This window comes from Physcomitrium patens, chromosome 10, assembly GCF_059467195.1.
Source record: "Physcomitrium patens ecotype Gransden chromosome 10, ASM5946719v1, whole genome shotgun sequence".
In the NCBI taxonomy this organism is placed as follows: domain Eukaryota; kingdom Viridiplantae; phylum Streptophyta; class Bryopsida; order Funariales; family Funariaceae; genus Physcomitrium; species Physcomitrium patens.
Window position 1 is genome coordinate 16005353 of NC_143419.1, and position 18641 is coordinate 16023993.

General features: G+C 40.8%; 2 protein-coding genes and 1 pseudogene across 6 annotated transcripts; 1 reads left to right on the top strand and 2 right to left on the bottom strand.

The window, feature by feature from the left end:
- The first annotated feature begins 1416 nt into the window (after positions 1-1416).
- On the top strand, positions 1417-6784 carry LOC112287429 (uncharacterized). 3 transcript variants are annotated; one of them, XM_024530388.3, is made up of 10 exons: positions 1536-1800; positions 2650-2740; positions 3120-3403; positions 3640-3691; positions 3878-3923; positions 4125-4206; positions 4368-4595; positions 4751-4959; positions 5211-5280; positions 5487-6784. In XM_024530388.3, exons 3-10 carry the CDS (start codon positions 3212-3214, stop codon positions 6411-6413), a joined length of 1806 nt encoding a protein of 601 aa, XP_024386156.1. In that variant the 5' UTR covers positions 1536-1800; positions 2650-2740; positions 3120-3211; the 3' UTR covers positions 6414-6784. The 3 variants fall into 3 exon arrangements, with proteins under 3 accessions (XP_024386155.1, XP_024386156.1, XP_024386157.1); XM_024530387.3 differs by lacking the exon at positions 2650-2740 and having other exon boundaries at positions 1417-1800; XM_024530389.3 differs by lacking the exon at positions 2650-2740 and having other exon boundaries at positions 1613-1800; positions 5211-5247.
- A 426-nt stretch (positions 6785-7210) lies between these two features.
- On the bottom strand, positions 7211-11730 carry LOC112287430 (alanine--glyoxylate aminotransferase 2 homolog 1, mitochondrial). Its single transcript, XM_024530390.3, has 9 exons — positions 10710-11730; positions 10305-10535; positions 9909-10079; positions 9504-9650; positions 9007-9186; positions 8553-8778; positions 8233-8346; positions 8009-8095; positions 7211-7495 (listed from the first exon to the last, which is right to left on the bottom strand). The coding sequence occupies exons 1-9, from the start codon at positions 10956-10958 to the stop codon at positions 7452-7454; spliced, it is 1449 nt and encodes a 482-aa protein (XP_024386158.1). The 5' UTR covers positions 10959-11730; the 3' UTR covers positions 7211-7451.
- A 913-nt stretch (positions 11731-12643) lies between these two features.
- LOC112288055 (uncharacterized) lies at positions 12644-14401 on the bottom strand (annotated as a pseudogene). 2 transcript variants are annotated; one of them, XR_016505257.1, is made up of 2 exons: positions 14353-14401; positions 12644-14006 (listed from the first exon to the last, which is right to left on the bottom strand). The product of XR_016505257.1 is annotated as an uncharacterized LOC112288055, transcript variant X1 (transcript). The 2 variants fall into 2 exon arrangements; XR_016505258.1 differs by having other exon boundaries at positions 14234-14401.
- Between the last annotated feature and the right edge of the window lie 4240 nt (positions 14402-18641).

Below are 18641 nucleotides of genomic sequence, written 5' to 3' on the forward strand. Positions count from 1 at the left end.
CATCTTTAGTAGTTCATGACTTCTTTAAAATGTTTTATTAGTCCAATTATGTATAAAACAATAATAATAAATGGTTAGAGGACTTTTCTCTGCATTCTTCTGTGAAAATACAGGGAATTACTAAATGCCAGTCTAAAACATCTTCAAGACATTTGACATATTTTGAAGAAAACCGAGTGATAAAAACTCACTAACAATCATCATTTTTACCACAATTGTTCAACAAATATTTATATATATATATATATATATATTGTAACATATTTGATAGAACAAAAAAGTGAAACACAACAAAATCTTACAACAACTTGACAAAAGATCTGATGTACAGCAAGGATGTTTACGGCAACCTCAAAAAAAAAAACATTCGGATTATTGAAGAAAGTAGCAAAGCTGGATGCACCTAATCACACGCAGTACACACAAAAAAATGAACAGTCCTGGCACTCAACACCACACAAGAAAATGAACCACGGAACCCACAACAAAATGGGCAACAACGAGAAACAAACGGCGAAAGGGGGAAGGAAACAAGCAAGCAAGCAAGCAACTAGCTTTGGAAGAAGAAGAAGAAGTCCACAAAGACACTCGACGTGTGCTAAGTGAGAGAGCTAGCACATAATCCAGGCCACCCAACAAAACGGAACTGGAGAAAGAGAGAGAAAGAGAGATTGAGAGAGAGAGGGCAATGCAATGGAGTGAGTGAGTGAATGAGTGAATGAATGAATGCGTGGGCCCTTTATTCTTCTACGGTAGTACCCTCTCTCCCCCCCCTTCTTTAGAGCAGTGGTCAACATTTTGCAGGAACAAAATATCAGCAGCAGATGTTGACTGGATATGCACAACCCCACCCACACTCACTCACTCACCCACTCTCACTCACTCACAATCAGCAGCAGCAGCGTCACAAGCACACCCAGCGGAGGAGGAGAGGGTTAAGATTAGCATTTGTAGTAATGTCAGTAAAATTAGCAGCACTAGTAGTAGTAGTAATGCAATGAAATGCAATGAAGAAGAAGAAGGAACCACGAGCTGCGCTCACAGCCCTCCTCCTCCTCCTCCGAAGTGGACTGACTCACTCGAAGCCAAGTTGGACATTCTGACACCCACCCCACCCCCACCCACCATTGTCTGCATGCGGTAGAGAACGCCCTTTCTGCCATTGTGGCATGTGATCCGTTGAGTTAGGAAGAGGAGTAGGGAAGAGTAGGGACGGTAGGAGGGAGGGCGGGGAACATCTGTCATTACAGGCCCAACTTGCGAAACCGGACACAACAACAACAACGTGAAGCAGATGGATATGTCCAAAGGAGAGACGAAGCAGGAGACGGAGGAGGAAGAAGAAGGATGCACAAGGGAAGGGCGGTTGAAAAGTAGGGCCTCCTCACCGGCCAGACACCAAGTGAGGGGGGGGGGGGGGGGAGGGGTGGGGCTGAGACACTGACTCGTGGGCAGTGATCCCGCGAGCTGCGCGGTCAAATTCCGCAACCCCACAAAACCTCTTGTTCCCTGCTACTGTTACTTACTGTTCCTCCCCTCACTTCTCGTTGATGAATTCCATAACGTGCCGTGGACACCGCCTCCTCCTCCCTCCCTCCTCCTTCGTCACCCTCCTCGTAGTTTTGGCTTTGCCTACTTTGGCTGCACAAACCCAAACCCATCACACACTTGTGTGTGTGTGTGTGTTTGGTTGCCACTGCCGGGAGAGCAAGTGCGGCGAGTGAGGGTATGAATTGATTGAGGAGGAGGTGAGTTGTGGTGGGACATTGGTGGTGCAACAGAAGTGCGTGTGAGAAACAGGTGAGAATTGGGGGTGGAGATGGCGGGGAGGGGGGTTCGGAGGGTTGGGGATTTTTTTCAGGCGGGGAAGTGGGTGGAGTTTCGACTTGGGGGGTTTGGGAATCGAGATTTAATTTTGTTAAAGTTGTTTCTTCCCTTTTTAATTGTTATCGGCAGGTGAGTGGTCGTTGATTTGACTTGCCGGGCGAGTGAGAAAATTCGGTGGGAAACCTAGTGATTTTGGGAGAATCGCCCCTACCCTAAGTGTTGACGATTTGTGAGCTCGGTTGAACTGGAAGCTTACAAGTTACAAATGAACGCGCTGGGTTTTTTGATTTTTCGTCGGTGGTGTTTAGATTTGAGGTTTGGTCGCAGTAGCGAGAGGTGTGGTAGCGGTCCTTCTGTACGGTTTTTCTAGGCGATCTGTTTTTTTGGTTTCTTTTTGTGAAGTCGCTTGGATTAGGTTTCAGTTTAGAAGAGGCAATTACTGGAGTCAGATTGCGGCCTTGGCGATGAGCCTGGACTAGTGACTTCTTTACAGCTGGTCTGCCTGTGTGTATAGCGAATTTCCCGTTTGTGTCGGTGTGCTACTGAGACTGTGTACTTGGGGGATCTGGCGGCTATTTTCGTATGCAAATTCAGTTGTCTTCTGTTGTAGAGTGGAAGTTGCTCCTCAAGGTTTCAATCAAAACTCTTAGTGAAGCTGAATTGCCGCTTTTCAATTAGACTTACTCGCTCTTACCGACTCATTCATACCGAGATTTGGATCGTAGTTGCAGTGTCAAGATCTCACTTTTTGATGATTAATCCTGAATGGAAAAATAATATAGTAGCGGAATCCGAATGGACTTCTGAACTTATGCATGGCAGCTCCTACACCTTCCCAACAAACATCTTCTTCAAATCACGACCACGTGGGTGGCAAGTCTAGTTTTCAACTTTGAGAGTATCAACATATTACGTAAGAATGAAAAGCGTGTTCCCCGTTTTCTTGAAACATCTTGGTGTGGTCACTGTCTATATCTGACGCACACCTGATCGTAGCATGTAACGGAATCCTTTAAAAAGCATATTGTCTCGTAATAGGTTTCTTTAAAATAGTCTCTGGTTAATCTCTTCATGCTTTCTCGGAGCCTTAGCAAATTTGCGAGTTCTTGTTTCAGGGCTTTAGGAGAGAATTGTCCCAGTCAGGTTTTGGTTGACCTTATTCGAGCAGATATCGGATTCGAATCTTCTGAGTCCACAAAAAGCTTGGAACTGATTCTTGGCTTTGTACGAAAGTGTATGATTCTTCGTAACTTTGATTTTTCTTACATTAGTTCCTTTTTTGTTTGGTGCAGGTTTGAAACCGTTCAGTGAGAGAGTTGAAGTTCTCATGCATAGAGAAGACCAACTGATGGAGCATGCAGGTTATTAATGTGGATTTAATACCATGGGGAATAAGATTACTCGCAGACGTCATGTGATTGACGAGCGTTATACTCGTCCCCAGGGTTTGTACCCTCATCGTGATGTAGATCAAAGAAAGCTTCGCCGCCTCATTCTCGAGTCCAAGCTCGCTCCCTGTTTCCCTGGCGAAGAGGAGTCTGCTACGGACCTCGAAGAATGCCCAATCTGCTTCCTGGTGCGTCTTGATTGTCATTCCCAGGAGCTCTAAAATCAGCAATTAAGTAATCTTACACACGTTGCCTTTCATCTATGGCGAGGGCGTTGTTGATATTCTTAAGACTTAAATGAATAAATTTAGAAAGTAGGGTAGATGTGGTTATGGTTTTGTTTTGTTTTGTTTTGTTTCGCTTTTTGTTTTTTTGTTGAACGGGTTGAGCTAACAGGATAAGTTTCTGGGATGTTCAATTGCAGCATTATCCGAGTTTGAATAGATCCAAGTGTTGCACGAAAGGAATATGCACCGGTACGTAATTATTTAAAGGAATCTGTCTGCATGATTTCGCCCATTGGAGACTTGACGGTTTGGATAAATCACCGATCAGAATCATGTTTTAAAACATGTTGTTTACGACAGTATGCATTGAAGCACTGGTAGTCCTGTTATCCCCTCATTGTACCTGTTTTAAGGAGCAAATTGGTATGGCTGCAGAGTGTTTCTTGCAGATGAAGTCTCCGCATACTGCCCGGCCAACACAGTGAGTGATGTTCCATCTCATTTTTGTTTCAACCATTCGTCCAGCCAAGATGTGCCCCGAATTTCAGTCATGCGTAACTTAACTTTTTAATACACTGCCTTCAATACATTCATTGCTGTGTCTTTCTGTTTCGAAATGGGTCGTCTGCGGTGGGTTGCATAGACTTTAAATTGATGTTGATATTTCTTTTCGACATTGAAGGTGCCCGTTCTGTAAGACTCCCCAATATGCCGTTGAGTACCGAGGAGCCAAGACGCTGGAGGAAAAGGGCATGGAGCAGGCGGTATGCATCTCCACTTCCTTCTCATTCCTAATTCATTAATATATCGAGGGCGGGAATTCCCATGTTATGCATGTATCTGGGCGGCCGTACGGAAATTGACGTAAATCAGAAGCTTCGTTGAAGTCCATTCATAGTTTGTGTGTATCTATGCCGATGTGCAGGAGGAGCAAAAGGTCATAGAGGCAAAAATTCGAATGCGTCGACAGGAGCTTCTAGACGATGAAGAGCGCGTGCAACGTAGGAAAGAAAACATCCGTGCGGGTCGAACCAGACAGCCGACTCCTCGAGCTCAACCCGACACTGATCACGAGATTGCGAGTGCTTCAATAGATGAAATTGATTTTCTGAATTGGTCGTCTGCCAGGGGTAATTCTGATCGTCGGCCACAGGTGAAGTCTTTTACGTGGTCGAAGAAATTTGAGAACAATATTTTGTTTAGAACTTCATACACAATTCGTGCGTACTTGTAACTCTAACGTTGATTGGATCCTGATTTTGGTTGCTGCTCTTCAAGCTCTAAGATTTATCGCTCTTTTAAAAATAGGTCCTTGGAACATCTGCCCCCCTTGAGAGGAATGGCTCACGACTACATCACTATTCCATGTGGGATGAAGATTATCAGAACGTACTGGGTTTTGATGCATATGAACCACTTGAAGAACCAGCGGCACCAATGTCATCAGATGCCATGACTGTACTAAACCGCTATCGAACTGGCTCGGCCCCATCTGGTGCAACCAGAGCACTGCGTAGGTATTAAATTTTCTTCATTAGACACAATTTTTTTTCTTAACCCTTAACCCTACAGCTAGGAGTTTTGTCTTCTTTCACTGCCCTTAGTCTTTAACAAAATCATTACGGGAAACGTATTTCTTTTAAAGGGCATGCTGATCTTTTCATGGGGTGTAGCTCCAAGAAAAGTTGCGCTGATAGTACTGGTGTTGTACCAAATGGGACTGTCTCATATTGTGACTTGCCTTGACGTTGATTTGTGGTTATGTCAGGGATGATGAGCTTGATCTTGACCTCGAGGAAATTATGGTAATGGAGGCAATATTATGGCTTTCTATTCAGGTTTATTCATCTTGATCTGGTCAGCTCTTTGGTTTAATAGTTGCAATAAAAGCCTTCCCTCATGTTTATTTTAGTTTATTCTAGTTTTTGTTACTGTTTTCAAGACTAAGTAACAGAGATTTTGTGGAGCTTTTGTTGTTCTTCTCAGCGTAATATGACAATGTATAAAACCTACCCTCTAACTTGGTAAGACATCGTATGTTCAGGAGGAATTTACTCGGCAGAGATTTTCGGATGGAGAAGCCACTCGATCTGTGCCGAATATACCAACGGTATTGGTAACAGAGAACAATCTCGGCTCCGAGGCAGATGTCTTTACTGTCATTCTACCTCCTCCTGCCCCACCAGTACTCGAATCAGAATCTCTGGACCAGCATTCTGGAAGACAAGGCACATCGGCGGTGGGTCTAGCAGGTTCTATTGCTGCGCTGGCAGAACAGCAGGCTGTTTCCCCTAACACATCAACTTCTTCTCAGCCAGTGGCATCGGGTGTTCTTCCACCTTTATATGCAGACAGCCAAGGAGTAGCTGAGATCTCAAATGCTATTAATGACCCCTCGGAAAATACTGGAAATGGATCAGATAGGCCAGCACGCTTCCAACGTTTTGAGGAGATACCTCGTAGTGGGGGCGAAAGTGTTGTGCAGGAAAGGCCTGTAATGTCTTTAACACCTGGCAGGGGGGAAGATGATGTGGAAAATTCAAGGAAAGCATCTGAAAAACTGGCTAACTGGGTGAGCTCAACGCAGAACAAGTACAGAGGCTCCTCAATGAATGGATTGCTAGGTGATCAAAGCTCGGAACAGGTTGAGGTGGGCACCAGCTTCTCGAGTAGCGTTCCTTCGGCCTCCGACTTACCCTGGGAAGTGTCGGACATTCCGGATTTTACTGGAAACGGAGAGAATAGTGGTGGTACTAACAATGACACGATATTGGTACCGGAGAGCTTTGAGGAGCAGATGATGTTGGCTATGGCACTCTCCCTCGCAGATGCTCAAGCCAGGGCCCGTCACGGAGGCAACCATTCGGGTCCTCTCACTCAAGCTACCCACTTAGCTGATATGCAAGCAAGGATTCGTCAAGGTAACAGCCATTCTGGTCCTCTTCCTCGGCCTACCTTTATTGGACAGTAGTATTTAGGCTTCCTGTGGATTCCTTATGTGGAATCTGAACCTATAAAAGTCAGTATGTTAGAGATGAGCGCTGCATTTAAGTTTCGACCAGACATTTGAATGCCTAGTTTAGTGGATGCTATGTTCAGAGTTCCAGGTTATCCTAACTTGCATCTGTTCATCTTGCCTCCTGTATTATAGATTCGGGACAGGGAATGATGGCTCAATGAGATCATTGCTAGGAATGGGTGATTCACGACCCAGTGCTTGATTTATTGTACCATCTCCCTTGCACTCAAAGATTGCTTGGGCGAGAAGTATTACCCTCCTTTAAGTATCCATTGGTAGTTACTAGATCTGTATAATATTTATCACTCTGGTTCTTTATCTCATTCATTGATGTTTGTGAGCTTTGGTGAATTCGAAGGACTTACATACCATTGTGTTTTTTTGTCTTTTTGTATGGTTTTTTCCAATTTATGCAAATTTGGCATGGTTGCAAATAACATCATCATTTAGCTATAAACTATTAGAAACTTTTCTTTTGTTGGAAAGATAGTAAATTTAATCGTTTGGAGTGGTATACAACAATGACCTTGTAATTGTTGTGACTGCGATATGTACTAATTTTGAGGAGGAAGACATACCGACGCTCAGGCTCACAATTCTTGTTTTTAAACTGTAATTACCCTAAGCAAATATTTACTAGATATGCAGCATGAAGTTGCAGACTGACAAATAAGAAAATAGTACCAACAAAGATTTCGCGAGCTGACCACGCTGATCAGAATTGTGGGGCACTGTAACGGAGAACCGTGAACATTAATGCCTTACACTTTATTACATCATAGTATTAATTACATACACATGTATAGTAACTTCACAATCAGCTTGGTGGAAATCATCACCAAACTTGCACCAACATAACGTTTAATCGGAAATAAGCAAAGGTACAAGTAGCCCTGTTCTACAACCTTCACCTAACTTTTCAACATTATCTGCATGGTCACGGACCTTAAAGTGCAATTGACACTAAGACATGAATATCATCAGCTCCGTTCAAAGCTTGGACATGACGTGGTCCATGGCATCCACCAAAAAGTCTGCATGACACAATGAATGACTTCAGCCACTTTTGGCCAGCACAAATAAAATGGCTTACTAGCTCCGTGTTACAATTTCATACTACTCTTTACATCAACATATTAACATAATTAGTATTGGGAGCAGATGCACTCTCAACTTTTGCATGACAGTGGTAAATTAATTTTTTTTAAAAATAAACTAAGGATAAAACATAATTAACAGAAGACCGAAATAGAAATATTTTCGAAGGGCCCTTGCACACAATGCTACTTAATAGCGAAGTGAAACCATCATCATTTTCGTGGACTAAATGCTCAATTTTATGATTGAATGATTAAAATATGGAAAAGTTCGTAAATTTGGAAGAACATTCTAGTAAATCACGTGATCGAATGAGAATGTAGCACATAAATTATGGACGCGAACGAGGAATGCAGTTGTTCATGTAAATACCGCTTTTGGGATGTAGAGGTAGTTTGAACAAAAATACTACATTGAACACAAGCAGAGAATGGGAATGAGGAACACACCTGCATCTTCCATTGAGAAACACATAGGAGGCTTGATTCTAAAGACATTTCCATGAAGCCCGCCCTTCCCAACTAAAACTCCGAGGTCTGCAACATCCAAAAAGCCTATGCGTAAGTGAATGGTAGGAGTTGCACAGCCCCACTTGCCACCATGTCAAGGAGCAGTACAAAACTTGCTAGTGATACACAGAACTAGGCCAGCCCTAGGTGAAGTGCAGCATCACCTTTCAGTTGCTCAAAAAGAAGAAGAGTCTCTTCTTTCGCTGGAGCCTTGGTTGTTCGGTCTTTTACCAACTCAACGCCCAGCATGAGACCCCGGCCCCGCACGTTACCAATAACTGCATCAAACAAGTTCACCCAAAATCAACTTTCGCTTCTCAGCTCATAGGAGAAACATCTAGAGGATGACAAGAAAGACAAATTTTAAATTCACTGAACATAAAACACCCCTCATTGCTTTCGTGGCTACAGAAAATTTCGAAAAAATCACAAACCAAATAACCACACATCAATTTGAAACTTGGAGTTTCCTGCAAACACTTACTATCATGCTTGTCTTGAAGAGCACGAAGTCGGTGCAAGAGATGGTCCCCGACTGTTGCACAGTGCGCCTGCCTCTTTTCCTTTTCCAGCACCTCTAGCACAGCGTGGCCTGCAGCTGAGCACACAGGATTGCCCCCATATGTGTTGAAATGCAATCGTTGTGCAAGCACTTGTGCAATTTCTGGTGTAGTCACTACAGCTGCTAATGGCAGCCCATTACCGATTCCCTGCAATATAATACAACGATTTGAAATGCGCTGTTCTGATTCACTCCTGACAAGCATCCAAAGCACAATGTACTAAATGCTGTTGTATGGTTAATTAAAAAGAAGCCGAATTTCAGATACTATAACTTCAAAATTCTACAGTGTAAAAGCAATAACGGCACCCATTCTCTAGCAATCAACGAAGTTCAATTTACCGAAGACGTCAGAGTAGGGTAGAAATCTGCTAACCTTAGCAAGTGTAACAATGTCAGGAGTTACACCTTGATTCTGAAATCCCCAGAAGTTGCTACCTGTCCGACCAAAGCCGGTCTGCACTTCATCTGCAATGCACAAGCCTCCAGCCTTTCTCACGATGTCGTATGCTGCTGGCAAGTACCCCGGTGCAAGTTCCACAGCTCCACCCACACCCTGCCGTATGGATCATCATAAGAATTAAAGCGGTAACTTCACGAGGCCCGCGACGATGCTCAGAATCCGATCATATTGCCGTTGGAAAGATATTCCATGTTTTAAGCAGGACTCCAGATCTCAAAGACGCTGAAAATATTCAGGTTTCAAGTAGAGTATTATCATATTAGGATTTAATTAAATGAAAAGACATTGAAGCTTATACATTTGGGAAAAATATAGTATTTTTCTCTTTATTTGGCCACAGGATTCAGTGACACTACAATTAGAATAATATACGGGCATGAAGGGTGCAACAGATGAGAGAGATTTAAGACCTGGATAGTCTCGTGAAAGAAGCCAGCAATGCGACCAGGTGTGGCTGATTCAATAAGGTTGGCAAGATCGTTGGCGTAGAGCTTGCCATCGGCACCGAAAGGACCTCTATAAGGGTCGGGGTTCATTACATGGTGTACTCCAAAGCCCTGCACCGGATTCAACATGGTGTCGTTCACTTCTGAAACTATTCAACGCAACATAATGCAATGACTACTTTCGAGATGTAGCATGACAAATGTTTGCCAAACCAGACATGTCAATCAAAAGGAAGATTATTGAATTAGATAGATAAGTCAAGGCTGTAGTCAGAACGTAAGAAATGTTATTAATGCTCATGCTTGACACACAACTTTAACAATTGCTGATGGTATTGAGTTCAACAAAAAATCTTAATGCGAACCTACCTGGGCCACGTTGTATTTCCAGGTGCTGTGCGCTGTGAGACCCATGGTAGAGGGGCTCATGCCGTGATAAGCATTTCGAAGAGAAACAATGTCGAAGGTTCCCGTGTACAGGCGAGCCATCATCATGGCCATGTCGTTCGCCTCAGATCCAGAGTTGACAAAGTAAACAACCTGCTCCAATAACCAGAAAGAAAATCAAAACCAACACAATCTCACCAGCACAGTGTAAACTAGGAAGGAAACACTCAAAGTAATTTTGCACTGCATTCCAATTAATGACAATCATTCAACTCAGTCCACTGGTGTAAAATGTAAAATTCGCCAGATACTGTGAAAATTAGTTATAGCTGATGGAGCACCAAGAAAGAATTTGCGCTTGCAGCACGATATTTGTACCTTGAGATTGCCAGGCATGCGCTGAGCAAGAGCTTCCGCATAATTGGCAATGGCATGGTGGAGGTAGATGGTAGTTGTGTGCTGTAGCAATTTGGTCTGCTTCACGACCGCATCTACCACTGTGGGGTGACCATGGCCTACAGACACTGTCACAATGCCTGCGAAGGCGTCCAAGTAGCGCCGACCACTCTCATCAAACAGGTACTGCATCTTTCCTTCCACAATATTCAGCTGCAATGCCACGTCAATGGTGCTTCTACCATCAGTATAAACTCTGATCAGAGCCGGACCGTCTCTCTCCCACAAGAGGCTACCCCTGCAGAAACCTAATTTGCAGCACCTGAAACACCATTTATACAAAATGAAGTAACGCATTGCATTATTCAAGAGAGTGTCTAAACCTACATGCTTCTTGTAGTATAAGAAGAGGGCGGGGTTGAGAAACTTCTTCCGCTTTGCCAGAATCTCGTCGGCCTTGGGCCCATCGTAAGGCTGGGGCGTGTAATCAAAGGCAGGCATCTGGGGCACTCCCGCCTCGGGACGCACCTCCTTACTGGCATCTGCAGCCAAGCTCAAACCTCTGCGGCACGAAGCCAACGCCTGCAATCTAGGTAGCAACAGCCTCCTACCTCCAGCAATCGCACCCCCTGCCATCTTCACTGATCCCCACAAATACCACCACCCCACAACCTCAAAGCCCCCGTCACTACCTTCCCTATCTCAAAACCCACACGTCTCCAGTTACGAGGATGGCAATCTGCCGCATCCACTACACACACACACACACGGCCTCTCAACACTCCACACTACAATTGACCACTAGCAGATGATGACACCCAAGCAAGATCCAACACTCCTCTAGAAAACCCACCAATGCAACACTATCAAACTCCACAACAAGATACCCTCCACCGCACACGATCTCACACATACAAAACAGTAATCCTATATCCTACAGCTATATCCTACGGGCTCTCCTCACACCCACAAACCAAAGATCCCACCCTTCTACCTCAAAAACAACATGAACTCCCCACTAATAGTGCTGAACCCGCAACCGAGCCGAATCAACCCAAAACGAATCCAAACCCAGCTCCGTCGACACTCAAAAAACCACGAGCAGCTCAGCACGGCACAGAACAGAGCCAGCAGAAACGCGTCAGCGGTCGCGTGTAATCAACATAGCAGGGTGAATTGTGCCACTAGGGTGTAGATGAGATCACGAGAGCCGTGAAGACATAGCCATGCACATGATCTGGACGAGAGCTTGAGCTGGGACGGTGAGCAAACAAGCGCATGGAGGCTGGCAAGGGCGCCGACGTGGAGCTGAGTCAAGATGCTAGTCCAATTAAATGTCTAATTAGTGCGTCGGGTTCTAATGCATCATAGATCTCCCCTCACTCCCTCCCTGTATTATTAGTTTGTGAGAGGCTCTCACTCTCTCTCTCTGTGTAAATGTGTGAGTTTCCATACTTGAAATGCGTTTCGCTTCTGTAATGGTACTTTGGTTTCGCTCAAGGTGAATGTTTTGATGTTGTTGGTACTTCGTCGATTTTGGATTGTTTTGAATGTGACGTACGTTGAGTTAAATTTTATGAAGAATCTCTTTAGAATTAAAAATAGAAGCCATTGTTTGAGTTTTTTGAATCAGTTCTCGTCTCGTGCTTATGCTTTGTTCTGTTTTGATTTCATTTATTTATTAACAGAATGGTTTACTGTGAATTTATCATTAGTTGAAGGAAATAATGCTTTGGGATTTTGAAATAATTAAGTCCAATAATGAATATCTTTAAAAATTAACACAACAATATCTAGTTTTAAAGACAGATTCAAGTTCCTGCAATATAGTGAAAAGCAGGCCAATATTCACACAATACCAGTCAGTTTAGATTAGTAGATACTCAAATTTAGGCTTTGTATGTTCCAATGAATGTTTTGCAGAGGCGCTTAAATTTCAAAGCTCAGATTGTAGCTCCATTGTAGCCACTCGGAGGCTGATAGGCAAGTTCTTCAAAGGTTTTCTTAGTTGCCAAACCATTGTACAAAAGTGACCTAAATTATAAGGCAAAGGAACCAATTACTCTAGTTCCCAGAATGATGCTATGGCAAAAATATTAAAGGTAGAATATTGTGTACCCAACTACAAATCATGCATAGTATTCTGCTGCAAACTGTAGGATGGCTCAGTCAGCAGGCAAATCTAAGTAGCTGGTTGCGGAAATAAGCGAGGGGATGAGTTGGAACAACACTTGTTTAATGGCCACGACGTAACACCCTAAGAAATTCATCACGTCCTAGGAAACAGACATTCAGCCAAGAATTGCAGAGTTGATCACATATTTTCAATATCCAAAATCCAGATGCCTGAAATGGCTTGATCAAAAAAATTGGCATCAAGGCCGTAATTGCACATCCTTTAGTAAGAGCCTTACTCTCCACACAGTCATCACCAACGGATGTTTTAAGCAAAACCCTACCTATCCCCTTGGATTTGATCTCTGTCGCGCAATAAAAAAAAAGGGAGCACTGGATGTCTACCAAAGGTTTTATCCTCACGTTGGAATTGAAAATTTGAAACTAATAAACAGAGCACGTATGGTGATACAAATCGTACTGAAAAGCCGCATCGGTTGAATCCATCCTTCAGGAATCGAATTAAATCGAGGCTTCACTGCTGCGGCGGCGGTTGCTGCGGAGGCATACCTGGGCGAGGTCCGTACATACCAGGGGGTGCACCAGGAGGAGGCATACCAGGTCTTGGAGGTCCCTGCATGCCAGGAGGCATTCCAGGTCGAGGAGGACCGCCAGGGCCTCCCATACCTGGAGGAGGGCCGCGCATCATCGGGGGAGGACCCATGGGTCGCTGTCCATAAGGACCTGGAATGCCTGGTCCAGACATCTGCGGAGGAGGACCAGGAGGAGGCGGCATTGGCCTTCCACCAGGAGGACCTTGTCCATACCCTTGAGGAGGTGCTTGTCCAGGGGGACCTTGCATCATCTGACCAGGAGGGCCAGGAGGGCGCATGCCAGGAGGTGGCGCTCCTGGCGGCCCCGGCATTGGACGAGGAGCATATTGCCCTGGAGGTGGAGGACCTGGGGGCCTCACTCCGGGAATGGGAGCAGGAGGGGGTGTGTACGTGATAGGAGCTGCTGAGACTTGAGGTCTCGGCTGCATCATACCAGGGGCAGGTCCACCAACCCCTCTTGCAGGCCCAGCAAGTCCTGGCTGAGCTTGGTTCAGAGGAGCAGTGGGGATTCCACGTCCTGCAGCCCGGCCGACTCCAGGACCTCCAGCAACAGCTGCAGCTGCTTTAGCTCTAGATTCGTCAGGTGGTGGAGGGCCCTCCACTGTCATCGAAATCACCTCCTCTCCACGGAGAAGTAGCAACCCTAAGGTCCTTCTCTCTTCCTTCTCCTCCTGACTTTTCCCTTTCTTTGGTGGCACACGACGTAGCTCCTCACAATCACCAAGTACCAAATTCATATGCCGATCAAATGCCATAAACTTTCCAACCAATTGTCTCCCATCTTGGATCGTGACCCGAATCCGCCAATTTATATATAGTAACAGCTTGGAAGTCTTGGACATCGACATCTTGCCCAATTTTTTTCAACTTCGTCTCACCTGCTTCTCCCTCAACACACTTCCTTTGTCGCTCCTCCAAAATAGATAACCGCAACTTCAATCCCCAAACCCTTCCGCTGCAAACAGTAGAAGACCTCAAAACCCTAATAAACGGTTCCTCCAATACACTCAACCAATCACTGAAAACTATAAACACGGGTACACCACCATAGAATGAAAATCTCAACGATAAAGAAGTATACCTTGAGAAACAAACATGTTTGCAAAGACCGCACTATAACACGCCCTAAAATCTCATCCTTCAAGCACAGGCATACACTCTTTCACGAATAAGCACACACACCTTTAAAACACAAGCATGTATTCCTTCACGCTCGAGCTGAATTTAAATACATTCAAAACCTAACCAAAAAAACGCAGGGTCCATTCCACAGCCAAGAGAGGCAACAAGGAGAGCATTACCTCGTGGTGATGCAGGGGAGGTGTCGCTGCGTCGATCAAATCGACCACATCCCTAGAAAAATGAGAGCGACGCAGAATGGTAAGCCGAGGATGCCAGATTGCAAGCCATCGGATGGATGGATAAATTTGTGGATGGATGGATGAGATAATGTATAACGAATGATTTTCCACCTCTATTCTCAAGCTTGAATGCCCTCTTGAACACTTAAACTAGAATTCGACGGAGATGCAGCTCGGAGATGGTCGAAGAGAGGATTGGCCTCTTGGCATTGATAATCAATGGATTCAGCCATGGCCTCTTCTCGGCTGAACATCATCCCTGCTGTGAGAGACTTCAGTGAGTGTGTGTCACAAAATCGAGACTAGGTTTGGTACGATCGTTGGCGAGTGGACCTAATAGTCAGTTTCTGAAATCAGTGGCTGCATTGATCAAAACTGTGCGATGTCTCGACGTCCATTAGTTAAGTTGTCTTTCGATTCATTTGTGCAGTAGCCCATTCGAAACACTTCCCAGATCTGTAGTCTAGTGTCATCTGTTGTCCTCGACGCCCGTTGTCTGTCTACAATGACAACGTAGAGCGCGGCCATTTTTTGTAAACTTCAGAGAATCAAAAAACTTGTAAAATCATTCGTCGGGTCTGTGGAAAAGGTTGTGGACATGGAATCCGCTGATTCTTGTAAACGGCGCAACGAGCTCTGGTTACTAACTATAACTCATGTTCCATAATCAACTCACAACGCAGTCAATGTAAAACTCGTACAATCTTTTCTGCTTCATAACTTACATAATATTGTAATACTCATTTGAATTGCTGCTACACAAATTTCAGTCTAGAGCACAATCAAATAAACACCATATTTTGTTCAAAAACAAGAACGAGATAGGTTTTTGTTGATACATTCATATTGTTATCCTTGGATAAATATTTAGTAGTTTTCAATACCATGATTGAGGAACTAAGTTTAAGTTCTAAAGTATTATTTTTTGTAGTTAGAATACAACAAATAGTAGGATATATATATATATATATATATATATTTGATAGTGTTTTTATATTTTATTAAAGAAAGATATTTATTCTTTATAATACAATGAATAAATACATCAATCATAAAATATTATATTCTAAAATATGATCACAAGCATAAAATATGATACAATGGTTTTTCTTTAGAATGTAGACTTTTGTTGTTTTATGTTAAAGTAAAATGCCAAATCTTACTTACGATGTTAATTCTATTAATCATATATTATATTGTATATGATTGAGGTTGTGGATATTAAATTATTATTTTTTAAATGATAAAGTTTATTAGTTGAAGAATTTGTAAAAAGTTTTATAATTCAATAACATTTAGAAATGTGAATAAAATTTATAATTCTAATATTTAATTTCTTTTATATGTAATATAATCATATTTTAATGTATTATATATATATATATATATATATATATATATATAATCATTGACTAAATCTAAGTCCTCAAAATTAAACATAATATTTTTTATTTTTATTTTTTATTTAATGTTTTTCAGAATTATTCCTATAATTAATTTAGAACCATTAATCAAAAAAATCAGAATTAAAAATAAGTAAGATTAACGTCTCAATTAAATAAGTAATTTTGAATCTAATACTTAAGATGCCTACGAATTTTAGACTCCACTTTATATTATTAGGATACATCTATTTTTGTAAAAACTGACTTAGAATAATTTTAATTTATTTTAAGTTAAGCTAGAATAAGAATTGAGTTTTTATAAGTATGTGATAAAATATGAAATTAAAAATAAAAAAAGAATAATTTTCAATTGATTCATTAATATTTTTTTTAGACTATGTACTTGATTATATGATAAACTTGTAATGAAAAAAAAATCCTAAACACAGTAAATGATGAGAAGTGTTAAATAGATCCAAGTTTTTACTAAATTGATCCACCTATCTTAACCATCATAAAAATAAAAATAAATGACCTCTAGATTCATTTCTCCACTATTGAATTTGCAACCAATGAAAACCAATTTCATTCATCATAATTACCATATTCTTTATCAAGGGTGGTCCATTTAGTAAAAGCATAGATCTATTTAACATTCCTAAATTAATTATAAATATGCATTTATCTTAGAAAAATAAAATAATATTTAATTTTAATATGTAACACAAATTATTTATTTTTGAGCTAGTATATATTCTTATATTAGATCCAATTAGCTTATTGCAATCTATTTAGATTCTTTTTAGTTTCCTTATTTTTGTTATTAGATTTTATTTTTATTATATCACAATCTTTTTAATAGTGTGTGCTATTTATATTTTTGTATTTGCAAAGTATAATGGTATTGAATATTATATTTTAATATAATAGAATATGCTTCTTTGTTTGAAGAGGATAATACCTATGTGTATTACTTTTCTTATATTTACCAAACCAAAGACTTTGATAAAATGTATTTTTTTTAATCTATTAAAGTCTTTTAGCTACTACTCTTATTTTTTGTTGGTTGTTTATGCTTTCATCATTTACTCTTAAAAATCTACCTTGTTATCATATCAATAATATTAACCAAATAATTATATAATTTATATATTTGATTTTTTAAAAAAAATATTTTTCAAATTCTATTGCCAAAATCAAACATATATTATGATGGTTAATATATGTTTGATTTTGGCTGCTATAAAGTTAGTAAACATGTATTTGTATGCTAACAATCCTAAAAAAAGATTATAAGAGATTGTAGATTGAATATAATTGTATAATATTTAAAAAATGTTATAAGATTTTAAGATTTTGTAAGTAACATAATGAATAAATTTATTTTAGTGTAATAATAATTAAAGCTCTCAGTTGTTTGAAGATTAAGTTGTTTAAAGTTATATATATATATATATGTGTGTGTGTGTGTGAATTTATGTTATATCTTTTAATACATAATAACTATTAAATAGAAGTTAAATTATGGTTTTGGTTCAAAAATATAAATAAGATTTGTTTTTTTGCTTATACATGTATAGTATTTTCATTGTTGATCAATATCATTTGTTACAAAAAAAAAATATTAATCATTAGAGGTTATTAATCATTAAATATGGCATGTTCAAGGCATGATGGAAACTATCCTTACCAAGGTTCTAGAATCTAGGGCCACATGGCCTCTATTAATTACCTATTTTAGTTAATAAATTCAATAAAATAGATAAATTATTAGAATTTAGAAGTTATTAATCATGCACTATAGACTGGAGTTGAATTCCAATATTTTGTTTAATTATTAGAGATTATTAGTTTTTAGAAGATTAATTAAGAGGAAAAACAGTGTAGATTTCTTTTGGAGTACATTTTTGCCATTGATATCTAAAGACACGTACTCAATAGTTCTTGATACCTTGATACAAGTTTGAAGATAGTTCTAAAAAGATCCTAAACATTATCATGTATAAAACATGCATAAATCATCCATCTTGTAAAAATAGTAGTGATGATGATAGAAACAAAGATTCAGTTTATAAATTTACAATCAAGTATGACATGGAGGCATTTTGACATAAACTGCATATTCATTTATTTGTTTATTTCCATCAGTGGAGCTATGGAGCTTCTTCAGATCATACTTGAATCATAAGAATTTCGAATATAGACACAAAAGAATTAATATGATAAAATAAAATAAAATACCAAAGAAAATATTAGTAATTTTTTTAAATAATTGAAATCAGTTTTTACTTTTTCAATGTATAATAAACGCATGAATAATAATAATAATAATACTAATCAAGTTGGCATTTTAAAATTTCATAATTGAATGAGTTTATACAAGTGAATCTAAAAAAAAAGCAATATTTATTTCTCAAAATTCATGAACCTATCCACCCCCCTCGTCTGCCATCAAGAATGCATGTGATCACACCAACTAGAAGAATACAAAAAACAAAAAAAACAAAAAACAAAACAAAAATTGTAGAATTGAAAGCAGAAGCGGAACGGTCATTCGAACTCTGCCCGACCACCGAGGCATCAACCGAGTCATCATCCGTCCTATAGCCGTAAAATCTACAACCGTGAAGCTTCATAACCGTGAAGCCCCATCGCCGTGAAGCAGCGCAGCAAGTAAGCTTTGCAGCAGTCGCCGCAACACTTCAACGCATGCAGAGCAGGTTAGCTTCAAGCGACGCCGCAGCCAGCGTCCAGATCATGCAGGCAGGAACTAGCCCCCTCTTCAGCGAGTGTGTGTTGCATCCACCGTTCCTTGTAAGCGAACAGAGGAATCCGAGGGTGAGA